This window comes from Lottia gigantea, assembly GCF_000327385.1.
Source record: "Lottia gigantea unplaced genomic scaffold LOTGIsca_27, whole genome shotgun sequence".
NCBI classification, from domain to species: domain Eukaryota; kingdom Metazoa; phylum Mollusca; class Gastropoda; family Lottiidae; genus Lottia; species Lottia gigantea.
The window spans coordinates 736,328-762,259 of NW_008708846.1; the positions used below are offsets into that span (position 1 = coordinate 736,328).

The 25,932-nt window shown below is 33.5% G+C and overlaps 1 protein-coding gene across 1 annotated transcript in view; it reads left to right on the top strand.

The window, feature by feature from the left end:
• LOTGIDRAFT_117914 (hypothetical protein) overlaps nt 1–25,932 on the top strand; it is a gene marked incomplete at both ends in the record, with an annotated part of 94,819 nt that overhangs the window by 16,234 nt on the left and 52,653 nt on the right. Inside the window, 2 exons of the mRNA XM_009056239.1 lie at nt 160–214; nt 14,903–15,050. Coding sequence (XP_009054487.1) covers nt 160–214; nt 14,903–15,050 — 203 coding nt within the window. The remainder of the gene's footprint in view (nt 1–159; nt 215–14,902; nt 15,051–25,932) is intronic.

Below are 25,932 nucleotides of genomic sequence, written 5' to 3' on the forward strand. Positions count from 1 at the left end.
CGATTCATATAACCTCAATAACTCCAAAACGATTCAATAAACCATGGTTTAATGAAGACTGTAAGACAGCACTGAAAGAATGTTCTCCTACTGATGACAATATGGCCTCTTTCGGCATTGCACGGCAAACACCAGGAGTACTATTTGCCAAGCAAAGAGGTCGTCATGGCAGGAGTATGTTTCAAGAATCAACAGTCATACGTCTTCCAAATCAGTCTGGGATTGGATCGTAGGATCAAGGGTAAAGCGGATACAATATCTGTGAACCATCTAGAAGTAGATGGTTCAACTCATACCACTCTTCCAGATATTGCTAATTCCTTGGGCCACAATTTTTCTTATAATTCTTGCTCTAACTTTTCCTCGGATGCTTTTCGGAGAGTCAAACGAGAGGAAAAAACTTAATTTTATATCAAAAAAACAGAATTAAAGTTTTTTCTGAAACAAGCCCATGATACAGCTAGTGGGCCTGATGATATCCATTATCAGATCCTAAAACATCTTCCTTACCCCACACTAAAAAAACTTATATATATTTTGTGATATTGTTTACTGTTGTCTGAATTACTAAATGTAATCTGGTATGAAGAGTGATCTTCTCTTGTGTTATGATGCCACCATTTTAGAATAAACATGTCTTGAATTTTTTTACTTTAATCTGTTCTTAGCAACTTACAAAGTGGCCATCCAGAACATGACATAACATATTTGGCGACGAGGATGCTTGATCTTGATGTCTACGTGCCTTAAGCTGATAATTTTGCTTTGGTGGGTGAATTATTCTACATTTTACTATAGTCAGTGGACTTAACAATTTCATTGAAGATGAATACAAATGGTATTGCACCCCCACCACCGTATTTGACTTGCCCTGGAAAAGCTCCAATTGCATGGAACCAATGGATACAACTTTTTACAAACTACATGGATGCTTCAGATTACACAAATTTTACGGAAGCCAGAAAGAAAGCTATTTTATTACATTCATTGGGAGCTGAAGGCCAAAGAATATTTTACACATTGTCCGAAGATTTTATTGAACGAGACGAAGAAGATGATGACTATTCGTTCTCAGTGAAGTTACTTGAAAACCATTTTCAACCTGATGTAAATGTTGTAGCTGAACGCTATAGATTCAAGAGACGTGCACAAACTCCGGGTGAGACTATTGATGAATATTGAGCCGCATTACGAGAGCTTTCTACTTTTTGCGAATTTCCTGATTTTGATGATAGAATACGTGACCAAATTGTTGAGAAAACTGCTGTACCTAAAGTTCGAGAAAGACTTTTGATGGAATCAAATAGCAAACTTACTCTTTCAAAAACATTAGAAATTGCAAGGCAAGTGGAAAAGGCTATACGTGAAGCCAAATCAATGACTGCTGCGACACAAAGTGACAATACAAATTCAGTGAAATATGTGTCTAAATCGAGTGGTTCAAAGTATGCTAATAAAAATTATGTGAAATCTAATGCGGGAAATAAGGATTCGAAGAAACACAGTGCTAATAATTCGAATAATTTAAAATGTTTTCGATGTGGATCTAAAAGTCATTTTGCAAATTCTAGAAATTGTAAAGCGCGAACTGTCAAGTGTCATAGCTGTAAGAAGATAGGACATTATGAAAGTGTGTGTATGAGTCATTCAGTATGTGCAGTAGATTATGATTACAATGTATTACAATGTGATTCTGATGACAGTGATATACAGATATTAACTCTCTCTGATAATAACAAGAAAGGCTTATATGCTGATATTAAGATAAACAATTAGAGTTATACATTGTTAGGTGATACTGGTAGTCCGGTAACTCTGCTCTCTAAAAAGGATTTTGAACAATATTTTAGTTATGATATTTTACAACCTGCACATTTTAGATTAACTTCTTATTCTAAAAATAAGATTAATGTTTTAGGATGCTTTAATGCTTTTGTACAATTTAAAGATCGTTCTGTTTATGCTACTATACATGTTACTGAACAAGGTGTTTCCTTATTAGGATTAGATCTTATTACAGACCTAAATTTAATTTTTGATGGAGGTCAAATGGAAGTTAGGTTTACAGATTCAAATGGTGTTGAGTCTAAACTTTCTAATAATTCTTTCATTTTAGATGATAAATTTGCTGATTTTATTAATTGCTTCGGTGAAGTTACAAGTACAATAAAAGGTTTTGTTCATGAAGTTAAGGTTAAGAAAGATGTTAAGCCTGTACAACCAAAATTACGTAGATTACCTTTTGCAGTTAGGGATTCTGTTTCTAAGGAACTTAAACGCTTAGAATCTACTGGTATTATTGAGAAAATTGATTCTTCTGAATGGGTATCTCCAATAGTTGTAGTTTCCAAAAAGAATAGTAGAAATGCTGATGCTATAAGACTGTGTATAGACATGAGAAAGGTTAATGAAGCTATTATTGTAGATAAATTTCCTTTGCCTACTGTTGATGAATTATTTAGTGACTTAAATGGTGCACAATTCTTTTCAAAATTAGATTTATTAAGTGCTTATCATCAGTTAGAATTACATGAAAATAGTCGTGATTTAACTGCATTTATTACTCACGATGGTTTATTCAGGTTTAAACGTACTTGTTTTGGTTTACCCTCTGCCCCTAGTGCTTTTCAGAAAATGATGTCTTCAATTTTGTATGGCATTAAAGATGCTAAGTGTATTCTAGATGATGTTATTGTTTGGGGTAAGACACAAGAGGAACATGATGAGAATGTACGTGCTGTTCTATGAAAGTTTCAAAATATTGGATTAAAGTTAAATCATAAATGTCAATTTAATTTGAAAACAATACAATTTTTCGGTCATGTTTTATGTGCAGATGGTTTAAAGCCACATCCTAGTTTAACTAAGGCTATTATAGATGCTCCTGCCCCTCATGATGTTACATCCTTAAGATCATTTTTAGGTCTAGTAGGTTACTATTCTAAATTTTGCCCTGATTATGCCACTTTAATTGAACCTATGAGAAGATTGTTACGGAAAGAAGTTGCTTTTGATTGGTCTAGTGATGTACAACATAGTTTTGCAACTGTGAAGAAATTAATTGCTGAACATTTAACACTTGCTTATTTTGATCGCAATATTCCTACTATAGTTACTACAGATGCCTCAGGATACGGTCTTGGTGCAGTTTTGGGACAAATACGAAACGGGAAAGAAGAAATTATTGCGTGCGCATCTAAAACTTTGACAGAAAGTGAACGTAAATACTCTGTTGGTGAACGTGAAGCTCTGGCGTGTGTTTGGGCTTGCGAGAAATGGCACAATTACTTATGGGGAAGAAATTTTATTTTACGTACAGGTCATCAAGCCAGGGAGACAACCAATGTGCATTGCTAGATGGAATGCAAGACTCTTACGTTATAACTATACAGTTCAATACAAACCGGGACATGAAAATAAAGTTGCTGATGCGTTGTCGAGATTGCCGTTAACTGATACCAATCCCTGTGACACAGATGATGAAACCATATGTTTACTTACGGGTTGTGTGAATATGTTGGATACGGATGAAAATGATTCTATTAGTGTTTCGCTTGCTGAATTACAAACTGCTACAAATCAAGTTGCTGCATTTCAAACTTTGATTCAGTATATTTTAGAAGGTTGGCCCGAGAGAAATAAATGTATGTCAGAACTGTTGTACTTATTTAATATTAAGGATGAGTTAACTGTTTATAAAGGTGTTATATTGCGAGGTGAACGTATTTTAGTTAACTAATAAATTGATTACTCTTGCTCATCACTCACATCAAGGTATTGTACGAACTAAACAAAGATTATGAGAACTATATTGGTGGTCAAGAATGGATTCACATATTGGCATTGTCCACTTTCACTTTGTTTTCATTTTTTCCTAGATAAATGTAGAAATGTTTCAGCTACATACAGCTGAATTAAGTTTTGTTTCTGTATCCATTGTAATAACTAGTGGATCTAATTTTGTGGGTTTAATCACTTTCTGAAGAACTATATATTTATCACTTAGAAGAAAAGATTAAAAATTGTGTTATTTGTAGTGCACATGATAAAACTGCTAGTACAAGATATGCTCCATTACAACCAGTACCTTTGCCGAAAGAACCTTGGGGAAAGTTAGGTATTGATATTGTGGGTCCTATTGAAAATGCTCCACCTGATTGTCGTTTTGCTATTACATTAATTGATTATTATAGTAAGTGGCCTGAAGTTGCTTTTACTAGTCGTGTTACTTCAACAAATGTTATAAAATTTCTTACTTCTATTTTTAGTCGAGAAGGTTTTCCTTCAGAATTAGTTAGTGATCATGGTGTTCAATTTACTTCTTATGAGTTTGAACAATATTTGAAAAGTAGAAATATTAAGCATTATCTTTCTTCTGTTTATTATCCTCAAGCAAATGGGTTAATTGAGCGATTTAATCGAGCTCTTGGTAATTCAATTAAAACTGCTATTATGTCTCATAAACCTTTGAAAAAGTCTATTCAAGAATTTTTGTGTATTTATAGAGCTACATCACATCCTACTACTGGTTATGCTCCTTCTATTTTATTACATGGTAGACGATTAAGAACAGGTTTAGATATTTCAGGTATTCATAAGTCTTTAGTAAATTGGTCTGCTGAAAAAGTATTTGAAAAAGTTATGAATTCTCAAAGTGCTAGTAAAGATTATACTGATAAGAGAAGAGTTGCAACTAATGTAGACTTAAACGTTGGTGATTTAGTTAGAGTTAGAAAACCTGGCCATGTAAATAAGGGTGAAAATAAGTTTTCCAATCCAGTTAAAATAACAAAATCGATAGGTCCATCTACTTACAAAACTTCTGATGGTCGAATATGGAATCAATCTAAATTGTCTAAATGTAACCCTACTAAAATAATGAGTAATTCCAATAAAAGCACTAATCATTCACAAAATATAAGTATGCCTGTTAAAACTAATATTCAGAACAAAGGTAGCTTTTGTCAATCTCCTGAAGTTGTCTTACGCAGAAGTGAACGAAATAGGAAAACTCCTGCATGGCATAAAAGTTATAAAATGTGAATTATTAATGTAATATATTGATGTATTTCATGTTGTAGTTTCTTACATTCTTTGTTGTTATACCTTACGAGTGAAAGTTTAAATTTTGGTTTATTTTTACATTGCTGTTAGTACAAATGTATGCACATGTATTTTTTTTGAGAGGGGGAAATGTGATATTGTTTACTGTTGTCTGAATTACTAAATGTAATCTGGTATGAAGAGTGATCTTCTCTTGTGTTATGATGCCACCATTTTAGAATAAACATGTCTTGAATTTTTTTACTTTAATCTGTTCTTACCAACTTACAAAGTGGCCATCCAGAACAAGACATAACATATTTTTAACCAGATTTCGGAGGACGGTGTATTTCCTCCGTCTGCGAGGATTGCTACCATTGTGCCCATTCCTAAACCTGGTAAAGATCCTATGAATCCTACTAATTACCACCCTATTGCATTAACCAGCTGCATTTGTAAAACCATGGAACGAATGATCAATCGAAGGCTCGTTTGGCACCTTGAGTCAAACAATCTACCAACTAATCTCCAATGTGGATTTCGGTCCCTTAACTTGAACTGCTCTTTCCCAACACCAAGCAGAAGAAGATGAAAATAAAATGAATATTATTCCATGGACTAACACCTGACCCACGACAACCAAATCTACACAAAATGGCCAAAGACACAGACATTTTAAGGACAAGCTACAGAATGATGGACATATTAAAAACAAGGAAAATCATTGTGGCAGGACGCAGGAATAGGACCTTGGGAAATTTATGAAGTGAAAACAAATTAAAACAGTGTGTAGAAAATGTGAATATTTCTAAAAGTGTGGGATGTGTACCTTAAAATAAACCCAAGTGCAAAACTTGTGAAAAGATGAACACAACTAACACAATCACCAATAGACACTCAAAATCATTTTATATCAAAGACTCTTTAAATTGTCAGAGTAATTTTGTTATGTATTGTCTTACTTGTGAATTATGTAAATTTCAGTATGTTGGCAAGACAATAACCCCCTTCAATATTAGACATAACAAACATAGGAGCAACATTAAATTGAAAAAGGTTTAAAGCTCCTCATATTGCCTCCCATTTTAACCAACCTGGTCATGATTATAAATGCACACTTCTTGAGAAAATTCCAAATACAAGCAAAAGCAAATTAGTGCAGAAACTCTGTGGATTCATTCATACTTGTTATGTTGTATCTAAGATTTTGATGTCATAAATCGTCTGAGGTCATGTTATCAAGAATCAAATGGGGAACAAAACTCGCGAGTTGTCGTTCCTTGATGTAGATGGCGCGACGGCTATTGTGGTCCCGCGGTTCTGCAACAATGGCTGATCATGTAAATGGACAAAGCGTGATTATAGTCTACCGGACTTAACTAAACTGAGAAAGGAATTGAAATCTAGAGTGGTATCTGGAAGTATGAGGGATTCAATTGAAAGGTTCGTAAGTTTCTTTGATTATTTTTAGCATCTGTTAACTAGATAAGCTTAGATCAATACGTCCTGTCAAAAAGCGAAAGTAGTTAAAAATGACAAGTGGTCAGGTGTCTTCGACAGTTCCACTCCTTCGCAGTTGTGTAGTATGAATTGAAAGACAATATAATTGAAAAAGTGTTGATAATCTGAGACAATCAGAATAAAAAAAAAAACATCAAGTAGTCTATAAGACACTAGCCTAAGAGGCTAGGCTAGTAGTAGACTATCGATGGCGGTAGTGTGATTGATATAGGCCTTACTATTTTCCAATTTCAATTTAATCCTTTCGAATATAAGGATAACTCCTGTGATGATAATGGGCAGTTCAATTCATGTAGGATGGTAGTTTTGCCTATTAAAATAGTTTCTGGGGTTAGAAAGTTCTTGAAAAAATTATCTTTATGTCTCTCAACCCCCAGACTGACGAACCCTAGGAATAGTCAGGCAATTTTGAGGTGCCTCTCCTCTCCAGATAAAAGATATGCTTGTTGGTGTGAATATCATTTATTTCAATGATATGAGAAATATGAGTTGAGCAATTGAAAAGATTACATGAATTGTTACATAAATGTAACATAAAGTGAAACTCATATTTCTTGGAACATAAAATATAGTTTGGGCTTAATGAGAAAATTAATTATGCCAGACACATCACCATTTGTGATGACAGGCCCAAACCAAGACACATCACACCAACAAGCAAACCTTGAACACAGTTACTGATCATAGATAGGATGCAAGGGACCCACACCGAGCCCTGGATGTAGAAATATGCTTTTTCAAATCTAAAACGTCTGAGAGCGGCTACCCAAATTCAGACTACAACAGTGAAATAGCTCTACACTCCAGGGCACAATCCGTATTCCCTGCAATGTGTGCACTTAAATGAAACATAAAAGTAGGAATTTATAAATAATAAACAAAGTTGACGACCTGGACCCCCGCCCAAACTATAAAATTTTTAAAAATCACGAATCTGAAAATAGACCTAAATGGATAAATTTTGCACATGTATGTAAGATTTGACTGCAGAGCTCTTCCAGGGCCCCATTCTCTGAATAGCATCCTCAGAATAACCTTTAGAAATAGCTGTTGAGGCAGCCCCTATTCGGAATGAGTGCAGTTTATAAAGAGCAGGGTTCAAATCTAAAAATGAAATCAATTTACGAAGGTAAAAGTTGACAAAGTTATAAGTTACAGGGGCTCCACCATGAAACTGAAAAAATGGTCCAGATGCATGGGGACAAGCTTGTAGATAAGCCAACATTGCACAGGGTGCGCAAGTAATGGAACTATTCACTGAACACTCACAATTTATGACAATCAAAACAGGACCATCTGTTGTCTTGTGTTTAAAATGGTTAAGTGAAATTTGAACTGAAGACAATTTATTACTGTCAACATTAAAATGAACAGAGGATGCTTGTATCACATTTAAAGCAGTATTGGCAGATTTTAACACTAGTTCACCAATCCGAAAAAATCCTGCAAATGCCAAAGCAAAAACGGCCTTCAGAACCATACAATGAAATTTTAACGAAACAACTAATGGAATTGCTGTAACCAATTTGAATAAAATTATATGAGTGATAGGTAACCTAGAGTCTGGAGAACCATGTAGACGCTTTGCACCCTTTAGAAGATTTTTCAGCATGAAGGAATTTATGGTATCAGGAAAACCCTGAGATTTCTGAATATAGGAGATGGCTGAAGCATGGGTAGCCAAAGAGCTAGGTGAAAATCCAGATTCAAAAAGGAATGCCATATAATTACAAATCAAAGAGTTAGGGATTGGAAAACATGGTTCTCAACCTTTACTTTGACAAAAATCAAGGAATTTTCTCCAAGTCCTCACATAAACTGACCTAGAAGATGGAGCTAAGGCTTCATTAAGAAGAGCAGTTGCACCAGAGCTTAAATCTTTAACAGAGCTGAATCTATCATCTGAGGTGTAGGGTCTAACCATGGTGCCCAAGCTCGAGCCAGCTGAAAATTAAATCGAGATAAATGGTCAGCAACCAAATTGGATTTACCTGGGATATGTTTAGCATGGAGCAATATATTATGTTTGATCGAGGCCATGACCAATCTACGGACTAACTTCATTAGTGAAGAACAGGGTGACGTAGCTTTATTAATGACGTACATAACACATTCGTTATCTGTCAGAAGAAGGACCTTATGGTTTTTAAGGAGATAACCCCAATGTTCAATGGCTACAACAATTGGGAACAATTCCATGACATTTATAGAAAGGGTTTTCATTTCCATAAAGCCATTTGGATACGAAGACTGCAGCATGGTTGTCGCCACATCTGAGAACATCTTTATAATATCAGATCCTACCCACTTGTCATTCAAAAACATTGATCTGCCATTGAAGCTGGTCATAAACTCAGACCAGATTCTCAAAGACGAGACGAGCTGAATTGGTAATGACGATGGCATCATTTGGATTAGGGACATTCAAAGTGAGATCATGAAGATGTCTGAGAGAAAGCCATCTCACCTTTTAATGGAGTTGAACCTGCTTTTTTTTTAAAAAAAACTCTTCACAATTTGCCAAAATTATAAACCTTTGGTATCCATACAAAGTTCAACGATATAAACATTACCAGATATTCCCTGTGCTATACAGGGTACCAAAACAAACAAGTTTGTAAAATAGCTGGTAATGACTTTATTAACTCTTAAAGTTCAACTTTGTATAGATACCAAGAGAATATTGTGTAAATAAATAGTTTATTATCATCTAGCCTGACAAATCAGGTCCTACCAATTTCTATAATATATTGCTATTAGTGTGATATCATCACTGGTAGAGAAAGCCATCTCACCTTTTAATGGAGTTGAACCTGCTTTTTTTTTAAAAAAAAACTCTTCACAATTTGCCAAAATTATAAATCTTTGGTATCCATACAAAGTTGAACTATATAAACATTACCAGATATTCCCTGTGCTATACAGGGTACCAAAACAAACAAGTTTGTAAAATAGCTGGTAATGACTTTATGAACTCTTAAAGTTCAACTTTGTATAGATACCAAAAGTTCTAATAAATTTAGATTTTGCTATTTGAAGATAGTGGATAGTGACATTTGATGTCTGGTCCTATATATCATGTCCGAGAACCTTGGTATGGCCAGATTTGTCAGGCTAATGATATAATTACCAATCAAGTCTTTTTTCATTCAGTAAATTGAAGGAATTGTTAACTGGTATTCTTAGAATTTCTAATCTTTGAATGTGTATTTGGGACACTTATTTTGTACCATCCCAATTTTCATTCAGACATCTGTGTTTTCTGTAATTCCACTTCAACTAAGCGCTCTATGATCTCAATATCGTAAAAGCTGCTAAATATATCTTGGGGCCTTTGCGCTGATGTCTCAAAGGAAGTATGCCTGTAACCATAAAAATAAAATAGGTATAAGTAGAAGGTTATGTATAAAAATTGAACAAGCACATGTCATTGCACAAGTATTTGTGTTCTCAGCAGCAATAATTTTCAATATACACAAACACAACCAGTTGTAAACAAAAACATGTTAAAAAGCATTATGGAAACGGATGTCCATAACATGTGGCCCCAATACCACTCACAGAAAGAGAGCATGAGAAAAACAATACGTTTGAGTTTTTTTGCCATTGTTTAGATATAACCATCACATCTGAAAAGCTCAAATAAGCTCTTTCATGAAAAAAAAATTATTTACCTGTATTTTTAACTACAGCCTTTACCCAGAAGTCTAACAGGAATAACATGAAAAAAAGAAAAGAAACAAGCAGAACAGAACAAAAATAATTTCCAAAAAATTCAGATTCAGGGCTTTTCCTAAAGTTTTGTTTTGTCAAAATATTCCTATTCCAAAAGTAAAAAAATAATTGAAATAGATGCTATAAAGTTTTTTTAAAGTAATCTAAAAGTAAAAATTCTTTCTAAAAGTTATTATAGACAAAACTGAAGAAAGAAAAGTATGCATGTTAACACATCTTAGTATGCCTGTATTCATCTGAATGAATAGCCTATTTTCTGTGATCCTATCTTGATAGATTCTAGGTCAATATCCATATCAATGCAACACATTTTGAATTTGAGCCTGTCACAATAAGGAAAAGGCATAAACTTGAGAGATAGTCAACTCTACCATAGTGAACTTTTGTCTATTTTTCCATGCATATTCAAAATATAATTTTTAGTTGCATGCCATTTGTCCCAGAATTTAGGTCTGATTTGAAATAAACAGAATTCCCCCCATAACAATTTTGAACTGAAAATTCTTTTTTGTAAAATCATATTCAAAAATTATACTTGTTATTAAGGCCTACTTTAAAATCAGCACTTGTTGGCATTTTTATCAACCCAGGCCATAGATATACGAAATGGGAGTAATAATGAAAACATAGAACTGTATAGCCTACGGTCAGTAATCTGACATACAGTTCTATGATGTAAATAAGACTGAGTCAGACCATAGCCGTACTAGTGTCAAGTGGCTTCCGAAGAATATAGACATATCACAATGACAAATATTTCCAACATTTAAAAGGAAACTTATCTAATAAAGCAAATGAAAACACTTGCCGGAGGATGTAAATTCGACCAAATCTCTGCAAACTACGCTCCCAACGCATCTCCCTTCAGTGATTTCTGCCTTTTCACAGCCACAATCCACTTCTTTCAAAGCTTCTTGTTGATTGGTGACAAATACCCTCCTCTATTTGAACATCGAGGAACACAACAACAAGTTTTAGGCATGTTGTAATCTGTTCCCCATTGCCTCCCACCATTTTGTAATTTGACCCTTCTCTTGTTATGTGGTTTCTAAGATTGCGACATCATAATCCTTATGAGGTCATATTGTAATTTTAATCTTAACTGCCTTTCTCCATTTGTAGTTTGTTGATGAAGTCAAAACTTTTTTGACGAAACGTTTGGTATTAAAGGATGATATTTGATGTCAAGTTCTATTATTTATTACACATGAAATAACACTCTAGAAGTCACAATTCTTGATGGATTTTGACGAAACCTGGCATGAGTGTTTTTTATCAACCAAGGATAAATCCTCATGAAAATCAGAAAAATTGAAAATATTTAGTATGAGTTATTGCCCTTGTTCTTGAAAACGCGTCCAATATTTAGCTTGTAAACACTCTGGAATGCACAATTCTTGACAGAAACTTGGTGTGAGTGTTCGTAATCACTCAAGGCTGAATCCTATTGAAAATCAGAAGAATTGAACTATATTTATTATGAGTTGTTGCCCTTGTTCCTGAAAACGCTTTCAAATTTAGCTCTTAAACACTAAAAGGCATGATTCTTGCTGGATTTTGACAAACTTTGTTTTATTATTCAGTCCCACGCTGAAGATTGAATATTTGCCTTCTAGAGTTTTCACGAGCTAAAAATTGAACACGTTTTTAAGAACAAGGACAATAACTCATACTCAATATATTTCAATATTGCCCTAAAGAAGTGATTGACTGAAGGTTGAATATTTCATATTGGTGATTGTTGCTGTACTGCTAAATATTTATATTCAAAATCAAAGCTGCCAGTGGGCGTATATTACCTTGCCTGGCAAGCTATCTTTAGTGATCTCTTTGACTTCGGTCTCAGAAGAAGATTGCCATTACTTATCTCCAATTTCCTACATGATAGGACGTTTAAGGTACGACTTGGCTCCATTTTTTCAGATCCTTTTCTTCAGGATAATGGAGTTCCACAGGGTAAAATATTATCCGTTACCCTGTTCTCTATTAAAATTAATTCCATCTCGTTGCACCTTAGAGGAGGGGTTGATGGCTCTCTGTATGTCGATGACTTTCAGATGTGTTATGGTTCTACAAAGATGCAGACGATTGAGCGTCAGTTGCAGCTTTGCTTAAATAACTTACAGCAATGGGCAACTGACAATGGATTTAGGTTTTAGAAATCCAAGACAGTCTGCACGCATTTCTGTTAACGTAGAGGATTGCACCTTGACCCAGTGCTACGCTTGGACGGAGCTGCCATTCCTGTTGTACAGGAATTGAAATTTTTAGGTCTCACCTTTGACAGCAAGCTTTCTTTCCGTCCTCACATCAAAATCCTCCAGAACAAATGTCTGACTGCTTGGTCCTCCTCCAATTATATCAAGCTTTGGTTCGTTCCAAGTTCGAATACGGGTGTCGGGTGTATGGTTTGGCTCGTCAATCCTATATCAAAGCGCTTCATACTTCATCAAGGACTTACAAACAGTTTAGGTGCATTTCCTACATTAAAATAGCATCGTTCTCACATCATCCTGCTTACTGCCCCGTACTCCAGCATGGTCAATTGCTCCATTTCAGATAGACTTCAGCCTATCCAGCAATAAGAAAACTCAGACAAGCTCTTTAGTGTTTCAATCTAAATTTCAAGAACTAAGGTATTACTCGCCTTTCTATACAGATGGATCTAAGGATGGTGATAAGGTAGCAGCCATTCCGAAGTTCTATCTGTAGCTTTACCATCAGCAGCCTCCATTTTCACAGCAGAACTCTTTGCTATTTTACAGGCACTTGAGTTCTTTCAGTCCTCTACATCATTAAAAAAAAATGTATCATATTCTTTTGCATTACAAGCTATTAATAACATCCAGCTTGTACACCCTATAATCGGGGATATATACAAGCTCTTTGGGCCGAAAAAGGATATTGTCCTTTCTTTGCCTTTCACTGATTTTAAATCGGTGATAAGGTCTTTTATTCAACAGCGATGGCAGCAAAGATGGGATGCTGCAGACACTAACAAGCTTCATGCCATTAAGCCTCTCCAAGGAGACTGGCCAAACTGCTATTGGCCAACAGGAAAAATGAAGTTGTTTTGTATTGTTCTCGTCTTGGACATACTCACCTCACCAACTGTTATCTGCTCAAGCAGGTGTCTCAACCAGTCTGTGAGCAGTGCCAAGTCTGTCTGACAGTGAAACACATGCTGATTGAGTGCAAGCATCTCAAACTTTTGAGATCCCAGCACTACCGTGCTGTATCTTTACATCATTTATTTGCACAACCTTCTCTTTATGAGAATGCTGAAAAGTAGGACGTAAAACTCCATTCGTTTCATTTCTTTATGAGAAGGCTGTGGTTTTTTTAAGACAAGCAGGTCTTTATTTTAAATTTCATTGTTTGTTTCAAATATTTTGTTTGTTTTTAATACCACCATGTTTCAGTTTTGTTTTCATGACATGATATTTACACCATGTTCTGGAGCTATATAGCCCGTTTGGTGCTGATGCTCCTTAATGTATTTCATTTCATTTCCAGTTTTATGGCTGTCGAAAAATAACCAAACTTGCAACTTTGGACTACTCTAGCACATGATCAAATTAACCCTTTCCGGATTCTTAATGTGCTCTTCTTGCTCTTTCCTTTGATATGTAACAATAGTTTTTTTTAAGCATAATAAAAATTCGTGATTTTTTTCAATTTTTGTTTTTCTTACAATATTTTTGCCTCTTGGAGTTTGATGTATGTATATCTTATGACCTGTTTGATGTTGAAGCTTGAAATTTGTAACACAACTTGACATTTTAATTATATATTTTTAATATAAATTAACCTATGACAAAAAAGTTGAGGTGGGCTTGACACATTCATGTAAAATTACTAATTGTTTACATTTTGTGGCAGGGGCATAACTCGCATAGGATACATTTGTTCAAAAAGGGACTTTGCATACTACCTCATCCAATTGGCAAGTTTGTGTAAAGTTCAAGAAAGAAACGGGTTTAGAATTTCCATATTTTTCAATTTTTGACATTGACCTAAACTTATGTAGGATCAAAGGTCATTGACCTTGGTTATCTATTATTACTTAATATTTGATGTCCGATGTAAGCTTCCAGTTTTGTAGCCATATACATTTTGAAAATTTGATGAGTTATATCTTGTGACCTTAACTTTTGTTGACTTTCCCCTTTACAAGGGCTGATACTTTCATTCTACTTCCTTAAAAAAACAGAAAATGTCGTAACTTTAAACTGTTCTGGCACGTGACCTAATTAACCTAGAAGGTCTCTTACAATTTGCCACACTTTGTCCCACTCTGTGACACGTGTGGCTCTAGTTATTATTATTTTATATAATCTGAGATATGATTATTTACATATTTCAATGTGGTGGCAATCTTGTTAATCCAAGATGGCTGCCAAATTTTTTGGAAAATCTCAAATGCCAAGTCATTACCTACAATTCCTGAAAGTTTGGTGCTTTTGTCCGCTGAGTAAGACTAATTTCACTAAGAGAGCCTTCTTATTTTCATTGCACATTAACATTTTACATTCTGTAATTTTGAATTTTTTACTACTAATTAAGTGTAATATTATTATCATAATTAATATTATTATTACAGAAAACATAAAGATAAAGAAGTTGAACCCCTGCCAAAATACAAACGTGACCTTGTGCAGAAAATTAAATTGTTACGTGGAGAATTACTGTCACTAGCTCCGCCTGCTGGACATTGTAGATTAGAAGTATCACGTGAAGAAGTTTTTGAGGTATGTTATAGACTGAAATGATATTTTGAGATTTTTTTTTGGAGCTGACATGGAAACAGTAAGCAATTTATGGGCTAACTGGCAGGTGTAAATGTTTCAAAAGCAGGGTCCCGTTTTTCAAAAAATTTCAATCAATCATAGGTCGTAAGTGTTGAATTGATTGTAAGTGGCGTTTCTCAAAAAATAAGATCAAAATTATCATAAGTTTACGACTAATTCTGGTGTAACTTATGAGTGGCCAACGCTCTCTTAACTATCAAGTGGCACTGATTACCTTCTTGAATTTTCGTCGCTGTCGCAGTTGAAAGCGCTATTTTTTTGCTTCGGCAATGATGTCAAAACAGCAATTACATTATCATTAAGTTTCATTGATTGTGGAAATCAAAATTTCCCAGGGCATTGAATTGCAATTAACAATTTCGCCTCACCCGTAAAAATGGCAACTTCCATTCATTGATGTGATGTGAGGTAAATTTGTTTTTTAAGGGGGTTTCCTGGGCTAAAGTTTGAGGAAAAAATCATGTCACACAGTAAAAGTAATTTATAGAAACGGAAAGACATTCCCAATCACTTGAAAGTCTAAACAAGGGATTTGGACAAAAAGCATGACCGAGTTTGACCGAGATTGATCCATTCATCTTTTTTGAATCTTCTGTTGTTGATTTGAAATATTCAGTTTTCATGACAGTGTGAAGAGCTGTCAAAACATTCAAAAAAATCTGATGGGCAGGAAATAAACTGAAGGGAAAGACCCTAAATCTTCATAAAATGTACAACCATACTCAAGATATCCGTTTTCCATAAAATAATTTCATATTTTAATGACAAGAAATAGACCAGTCAACATCCTTAAGAGATAAAGAATGCTCTATGTGAACCTTCTTCTTCCCCGTTATTGAACAGGCAACTGTACTGCAGGATCAAGGTTATTTATTGAAATAAAATTGAAAAAATGGTAAATATATTTACAAACGCAACATTTTCATTCTCATAAAGGCTAATTTCCAGTTGAGCCAATATTTTTCTTGGGTCTTATTTTCCTTCCCGTATGGAAACAGATGCTTACTAATGCATTGCATATCAAAATTTTATCTACAGGGGCTCAAATACCATAAGGACTGGTTGAATGGAGTCCATCCATTGCCACGCATGCGCATTTATTACGTTCATGGGAATGTTGTCTAACACCCTTCATGATGTCCAATGTCTGGCGTTTCCTACACGCTTATACCATGCTTAATATTATGGCAAACTTAACATGCTCCTTTGCTGTGGAAGCGCGTTAAGGAGGTTTTTCTGCTGTGATGGCACTATTACATGCCTACACACTTTTGCATTCAAAGACCGCGTCACTTGAAAATAGATTCTTGTTAACGGTTCTGATTATTACCTATGTAGGCCTACCAGAAGATCAAAGAAAGCCACCTTCTTTGATCCTGACATCCACCAGTTAAAGGGAAGGCTGATAATAGCTCATTTTTCCTGAAAGGGAAACAAATGACAATTATCACAAATTTTTACAGAGGGAGATTAAGCACCTAAGGGTACTTAAAAGCAAAGCATGCAAAACAAAAACAAACACCCACAAACATGTTGGCCTTGTATTGTATGGCCTGTCGTAAGGCTCTACTTTTATGGAAAGACCCATATTAAGACGTCTTAATCCTTAGATACTACTCAATTCCTACTCCTTCATTTGTTGGTCATTTTTTGACATTTGTTCATTAAAATCAACAATCGTTCTTTCAATCAATAATCTGTCAGTAAAATATGTATAAATATAATTCTACTTGAAAGATTTGAAAACTTTCACAGGCTAATCAACTGAACAAAATTAAATATTTTATGTTTCAAACGAATCAGGAAAAAGAAAGTAACTAGGCTCTATTAGGCCGTAGGGTCTACAGTCGATTATACCGGGAGATGACAATTATCCTGTCCCGTATACACTTTTTCCAAGATTAGCCATTAATGTAAAAGTGCAGTCACACCAATTTCTACGTGTTTCTATGAATCTAAATGAAACTTGTGGACAGAGGCCCAGCATCTTCAGCTTGTTCCATATTAATCTGAAATCGACAAAATTTACCGTTTCCAGCCATACAAAATATCACAGTCATCTATCCTCTGATGTTGTCAGTTAATGATTGTGAAAAAATTGGGTTGAAAAGGAGGAAAAAATTTATTGCCGATTTTTTTCATCTGAAAATAAAATTTGCTCATGCCCACTCTACAGGCTACCATTCTCCAAGGATTCCTTTGATTGTTTGTATGTGTGTCAATATCATTATGAAGATGTGCACTGTTGAATTTGGTGATGATCCGGTGATTTCCTTTAGAGATATCGCATAAAACTCTGATATAGCGTTCGTTTTTTTTCACTTTTTTGGCTCGTGCTCACTCTACAGACTACAATTCTCTATTGATTCTTTTGATCTTTTGTATGTGTGTCAACATCTTTTTGGAGATGTACACTATTGAATTTGGTGATGATCCGATGATTTTCTTGAGAGATATCGCTTAAAACTCTGATATCACGTTCGTTTTTTTCACTTATTTTGCTCATGCCCACTCTACAGGCTACAATTCTCTAAGGATTCCTTTGATTGTTTGTATGTGTGTCAATATCATTATGAAGTTGTAAACTATTGAATTTGTGATGATCCGATAATTTTCTTGAGAGATATCGCATAAAACTCTGTTATTGCATTTTTTTTCTTCACTTTTTTGGCTCGTGCTCACTCTACAGCCTTTAATTCTCCATGGAATCTTTTGATCTTTTGTATGTGTGTCAATATCATTATGAAGATGTGCACTATTGAATTTGGTGTGGATCCGATAATTTTCTTGAGAGATATCACGTTTTTTCACTTTTTTGGCTTGTGCTCACTCTACAGGCTACGATGTAGAGTTTGTTTTACAGTTCACATTTAGCTCTTTATCAAGCTGCTGGTGGGCGTATTAGCTGACGAGACTTGCTGTAAGCCGATGTTTTTTCTGGTCATACCAAGAAACAAAGTTCTGCAAGTGATACATTTTCCAGTGTTTTTTGGTCTTTTCTATTATCTTCTATTAAATTACTAGATTGGATATTTTAATCCTAATCATCTAGATCCTCTATTTCAATATACATTGCATATGCATTGAGTACAAATTGAATATCTATTTATGTCTGATAACTGGCCAAACATGTACTGACTCTATCCACAAGTAAATAATCTCTCCCCCTTTTTAATGTTTTTTCTGGTCATACCAAGAAACAAAGTTCTGCAAGTGATACATTTTCCAGTGTTTTTTGGTCTTTTCTATTATCTTCTATTAAATTACTAGATTGGATATTTTAATCCTCATTATCTAGATCCTCTATTTCAATATACATTGCATATGCATTGAGTACAAATTGAATATCTATTTATGTCTGATAACTGGCCAAACATGTACTGACTCTATCCACAAGTAAATAATCTCTCCCCCTTTTTAATGAATTAAAAATATGTGGTGTGAGTATCATTTATTAAATGACAACATGAAATATGAGTTTCATGGAAAATGAACTTTTAAATGAATAAATGTAATGAATCAAATAAACAAAGTGAACAATTAAAAGTGAATAATTATAACTCATATTTCTATATATATAAATTCAGAGAACATGTTGGGCTTAATTGTAACAGATCAGCCAAATGCATCACACGCCTGTGATGGTATTCCCAAAAACAATACTCACACCAGCATGAACTTAAAAAATGAAAACAGGTAAGACAATCGAATACAAGTAATTGGATCAAGGTCCTAAGGATACACAAATACAGTACAAATGTGATATATAAACATACAAAATTCAATAATCATACAAAATTTATTCCAGTCTGTACCTTACCCCCCAGGAACTATTAAACAAAAAATTGTTGAGCTATGGGTAAAATTTTTGTAGAGAGATGGTAATACATATGGAGACAGTCTACCCTGTGCTTACCCAAACCCTTCACCATCACTCCTTAATATAATATAATCAAATATGGTTTGAAAAAGTATGGTGGCAGGCAACCATGCGCTTATCCATACTTTCTGCAACCGTTTTATTTTTTATGAATTTGGTAAACGAATATATGACTCAAGGGCATTGCTGTTCCAGTGACCCATTCTTTAAATGGAATCCTCTGAATGACCTTTGAGAAAAGCTGTGGTTGCAGCACCTATCCTAAATGATTGCAACTTGTATCGTGAATCGTTAAAACCGATAAATTTAATCAACTTCTTGAGATTTGCGTTAACGAAGTTAAATGTGACTGGCATACCTCCTGGAAACTGAAACAATTGGCCAGAAGGATGGGGATTCGAATTCATGTAAAACAACAACAATGAAGGAATTGAACTACATTCACAAAGGTGCCAAAGATGAAGAATCAGCTTATGAATTATACACAAAGGCTAAATTAAGATTAGCAGATGGTGGATTTAATCTAAGAAAATTTATATCTAATTCAAAGGTCTTAACAGAAAGAATCAATCTTGAAGAAAATCAATTAAAGGGAAAGAACTCAGTTATGGATAATCAATCAATAGAACAAGTTTTAAATCAAGAAGAAAGGGATAAAGTTTTAGAAGATGATGATAGTTTTACCAAGTCATTATTTGGAAACACAACCTCTGCTGACACTCAGAAGATATTAGGGGTTTGTTGGAACTCAACTGAAGATTTGGTATTTGATTTGAAGTCTATAACAGAACAACCAACAGAACAGAATCTAACCAAAAGATATGTTGTCAGTCTAGCATCCAGGTTTTATGATCCACTTGGAATTTTGTCACCATTCATAATACAGTTCAAGATACTCTTTCAAAATATGTGTAAAGCTGGTTTAGATTGGGACGATCCCATAGAAGATCAACTACTGCTAGAATTCAGACAATTGGTGGATGTTATGAGAACAGCAGAAGTATTTTATCTACCAAGATGTTATTTTAAATCTATAGAAGGAGAGATCATAGAATGCAATCTTCATGGATTTTGTGATACATCTATGAAAGCATATGGTGCAGTAGTCTACTTGCAGATAATCACCTCTACATCAACTTATTCCAGATTTTTAGCTTCGAAGACTCGAGTAGCTCCAGTTGTTCAATATTTTGTCAATATTGATTTTGTCACGGCTTATGGTAACAATTCAGAAGGCTTTTGAAATTGACCTAAACATCAAACACTCAACTCAAGACAGTAAAGTAGCACTATATTGGGTGAAGAATCAAGATAAAGAGTGGAAACAGTTTGTTCAGAACAGGGTTAATGAAATTAGAAGTCTGATGCCTGTTGAAATTTTCAAGCACTGTCCAGGAAAGGAAAATCCAGCTGACATTCCATCAAGAGGAATGAATCCTAAGGAATTTCTGTCAGAGTCTTAACTATGGTTACAAGGTCCATTATGGTTAACAGGTGATCAAACAGAAAACAACTGTAATTTAGAAGATATTAACCCAGATGAATATATATCAGAAATGAAGAAGAAATCTAAAATGGAATCTACACTATTGGTCAAAACACAGAATGCTGAATGTATTGGTAGAATTATGATATGTGAAGATTACAGTGATTTCAACAGACTTATTAGAATAACCAGCTTAATTTTGAAGTTCATTAGAATTCTAAGGTTTAAAGTTTCAAAGACTCAAGACAAGATTATTGAAGATAACAATGATGGAGCAAATAGAGCAGAAATTTTACGGTTATTGGAAAATCAAAGGGCATTAAAATCATGTGAAAATTATCAGAAATGGAATATGGAATTCAGATTATTTACTGATGAAAATGGTTTGATGAGATGTGGTGGCAGGTTGGGGAAACTCAGAATTACCCTATACTTCAAGATATCCAATCATATTAGATTCCAGTCATTGGTTAACAACTTTAATTACTAGGCTTGTACATCAGAAGATATTTCTTGGTGGAGTTAAAGCAACATTAGCAGAAATCAGATCAAATTACTGGATAGTTAAGGGGAGACAATTTGTCAGAAAATTAATACATGGTTGTACAATTTGTAAGAGATTTAATGGTAAACCTTACACACCTCCAGAATCACCAGAATTACCAGAATTCAGGGTTAAAGAAGCAAATTCCTTTGCCTACACAGGTTTAGATTACATTGGTCTAGTTCATTCTGAAGATTCTGGTAAATTATGGATTTGTCTATTTACATGCTGTATAACTAGAGCTGTTCATTTAGAGTTGGTTTCAAATCTCACTCCAGATGCCTTCCTCAGATGTTTTAGAAGATTCACTGCTAGAAGATCAATTCCAATGGTTATAATCTCAGATAATGCATCTACATTCAAGCCAGCCTCTAGAGAAATAACCAGTATTATGCAAGATTCATCAGTCAAGAAATATTTGTTCAATCAACATGTCAAATGGTCTTATACCTTAGCTAAAGCTCCTTGGTGGGGAGGATTTTATGAAAGATTAGTCAAATTAGTCAAAGATTGCCTGAAGAAGAATATTGGTCAAGCTAATTTAAGTTTTGATGAAATATCAACAGTGGTAGCTGTATTAAGTCGAAGCTATATTAAACACACGTCCATTGTCATATACAACTTCGGATGACATAGAAGAACTGTTAACTCCATCACATTTATGGTTATCGTGTAATCAGTCTTGAAATAGACATATTGGTAAATTAGACGATGTAGATGATGTAAATCAGTCAGATTTGAGTCGGCAAATGAAATATATTAAAACAGTAATTGGTCGTTTTTGGTCAAGATGGAGAAAGGAATATCTAAAAGAATTGAGAAATCAACACAGGAATATAAAGAAGTCAAAGTCAGTCAGTACGTCAATTTCAGTCGGTGATGTTGTATTAGTACATGATGAGCAACAACCATGAGGGATGTGGAAATTAGGTCGAATAGAGAAACTTATTGATAGACAAGATGGATAGGTCAGAGGAGCAGTAGTCAAAATACGAACCAAACATGGGAGAATTAATACGTTAAACCGTCCAGTTCAACTTTTATATCCACTGGAAGTAAATGATAATCCTGTCAATGGTCAATTAGAATCTGATACTTTAATTGAAAATTCAGAATCTCAAGAAGAAGAAATAGTAGAAAATTGTATGGAAAACCAGGAAGTCATAACAGAATCAACAAGAAGGCCGAAACGTTCAGCTGCAGTCGTTGAAGAAACCATTCGCAGAAAATGGATAAAAGAACTACAGTCCTCTAAAATCTAAAATTTGATATTGATTCACAAACTTTATATTGTGTTCAGAGACTTTCTAGTCAATTAAGAGACTTAATGGTGGAAATAATTCAATGGTGGAACAATTCAATATAGAGACTCTTGTGGTATTATTTCAGAAAATGATTATTCCAAGATGATAAACTTCCAATTATTACAATATCAACAGTGGGGAGATTTATAAACTTTTGTTATTTTGTTATAAGTTATTTGGTGTTGACCAGTACAGGTCAACAGGGGGGAGTGTGAGATATTCAATTCCTTAAACCCAATTTATGCTTCACCAATATTCCAAATACTTGGTTTATGCATGTTTTGTTTATATATAAATGTAAGATTAAACACGAATTCAAACACTCCGGAGTTTTGATGGATATAAAGAGTTTGATGTCGCCAAAACGTCTTTACTAAGCTTCAGGGGTCGAAAAAGGGACAGGGTCCTACACTCTTCAAGGTGATTTAGATATAAATAATTTTACCATAACTAATTTAAAGTCTCCAGAAAACGATAATGACGCCGTTCACAAGAAATATTTACAGGATCAAATAAATTCAATTGAAGTAAATAAAAACCATTTAGAAGATAAAATAAGTAATGTGAAAAGATTCTTCAAACGTCATCTAAATAATAATTTTGTTAATGATACTAAACTACAACAAGAGGTAAAAAGATTAATAAGTTTTATTCAAAAAGAATTGGTCAACGTAGCGAATAAAACTGAGTTACAAAATTTAATTTCATTAATATCTAAATTAGAGGATAAGATTGCAAAACAAAAATTAGACATTCAATAATTGATAGATAACATTCCAGATGAAAATGAAGATACGTTTCAACAGGAATTAAATGCTCTGGAAACTAAACTTAACAGTGAATTACAAAAAGAACTAACAAATATTAAAAAACAAATACAAAACATAGATGATAGCGAAATCAAAACCTATATTCATCAACAAATACAGAACATTGATGATAGTGTTATTCAACAACAGATAACCACTATTAATAACCTAGTTTTGAAACAGGACAAAAATATAGTCGCATTAGAAAAAAAGTTTCTCAAGAAAGAATCATATTTTACTCTTCCATTTGAAAGATATAGACGTGGTGATGCTTCTATTATTAATAATATTGATAGATCAAAATACTATGAATATAAAAAATATGGATTTAAAGTAAATATAAGAGTATTTTCTACTTCAAATTTTCTTCGCCCCTATTATATATTTAATAGTGATTATCCATCAGATTTTACTTTTAAAGGAAAACTTGTAATTGAAATTAATCTTCCCATCTAGGTAAAAGTTGATTCATTATTCTTCAAACAACACAATTTTCATCTAATAAAAAATTTAACGCTCAAAAAGTTCTTCAGTTTATCAATGGTAGAGACAATGTAGAAATTAAAGAATATGAAAACAACAAGGTTAATCACTTATATGAAATTAAAACGAGTGGAAAATATATAGATAAGTTTAGAATGTTAATCATTCCAGATAATAAAGAAGATGAACTTTCATTGAGTGATTTTGATATGATATTACAGTCGAAAACTTCACCATCAATGAATATCATTAGAAATCCAGAACCACGAAAAGAAGAATCATTTACCAATTATGACTTTTATGAACAACAGACTTTGAATATGTAAAACTATATTTTGTTAATAAAAGTTTTTCACACGAATATACCTCTTCAACTGATTTATTCATAAAAGTCAACAAAATAAAGAATTAATAATATTTTCATCAATTATTGAACGTAATGATGGAAGTTGGAGGTATATATACCTGTAGATGTAAAATAAGAATCAATATCGAAAAACCAAAATTTTCAGTTCATCTGAATAAGATTAATGATTCAAAAGAACAAATATCTTTAGTAACTGTAGAAGTTTTTATTATTAAACCTGAAATAATTATAACAGATAATGAAAAAATAAAGAATAAACGTCTTATTGGGCAACCTATTATAGATCTTAAACACTTTCCATCTTTTGGTTTATCAGAAGTTCACTTAATTTAATTACCTAAAAAATGGAACTCGAAAGTAGACAACAATATATGATAGAAAAACAAAACAAACTAAAAGAAAAACTAAAACAATTCAACAAATGTAGAAAAACATGGAGTAGAATCGATTCTGTTTTCAAAACATTAAGTACAGTTCTAACAGTAGGGATAATGATGGCAACAGCCGTAACCGGTGGATTAATGCTTCCAATAATTGTCCCAACTGTATTAGCCGCGTTCACTGCCGTTCAAACTTCATCTTGTGGATTTATTACTTTAGGTTTTACATCAAAAAAGAAAGCTTATTATAAAAAGAAAACAGAAATTTTAAATACATATCTTAATAAATTATTCATTTTTTTCGAAAGATCGAGAGAAGACAAGAACATAACAGTTGAAAAATTAGAAAAGTTCAATGAAATTTTAGATAAATTTGATGTAGAAATATCATCAATAAAAGTTAAAAATTCCTAGTTAAAAATAGTTGCTTTAAAAATATGAATAAAATTGAAATTTTAGACGATGAAAAATTTATATCAAATGACCTTTTTTCCAATTTTATTGACCTTGTCTCTGATGAACTTATAACATTTAAAGGGCAAATTGAATTAGATGGAGAAATAATTCAAGATGGAAATTACAAACAATACATGAAATTTGTAGGTTTTAATACCAAAACTTTTGTCAATTTCTTCACTAGAGTGGATAATAAATCGGGTGCTTCTGATTGGTATTTCACAGGAAAAATGATTTTACGTAAAAACAATTTCAAAGAAATAAAACGATCAAAAAAGGGTAGTGGTGTTACCCTACTCAACAAGATAAATGAATATATCGGTATCAATTGTTATATACCGAGCGATGGATACTGCTTTGTAAAGTGCGTTAATCGTGTTTTAAACGAAGACTACACGAGAGAATTTAAAAATTTCATCAACAGTTTTTCAAAATCAAACAGAAAAGAAGTTATGACAACTGCTAGAATCTGTGAATTCAATAAGAAATTTAATACTAATTTTCAAATTTATATGCCCAAACATAGACATTTTCAACCAAAGAAAGTATCCGAGGAATTAGATTGGGTATTTTACTTACATAAATCACATTTCTGTCTCATTAGAAGAAATAACAAAACCTTAGGCATTAAAGAAATAGAAGATAATTACGATGAAAACGTATGGAGAACTTGTAGAGATAATAATGCGATAACGCAAATTTCACCTCTACAACTAAACGTTTTTCCAACCATTCCCGATGATTGCTTATACGCGTGGGATTGCGAAACCTATAACGAAAATAAAGCCATACCTTATTTTTGCATGTTAATTAATTTAGAAAAACTAAGAAAAATGTTAGACAGAATAAATAATCTCTTTCCAGATTTAAAGCCGACAGATCCTATTACAGAAGAATTTTACAACAAACTCATGACTAATATAGTAGAAATATTTGTAGGTACAGATTGTATCGATCAAATGTTGCAATGTTTAGGAAAAATAGATAAAAAAAGAATAACATTAATTGCTCATAACGCTAGCGGTTTTGATAACTGGATCATGATCAAAAACGTAAAAAAAACAAACACAATGCCCTTTAAAAACACCCAGAGAAATTCTGTCTCTACCTTTA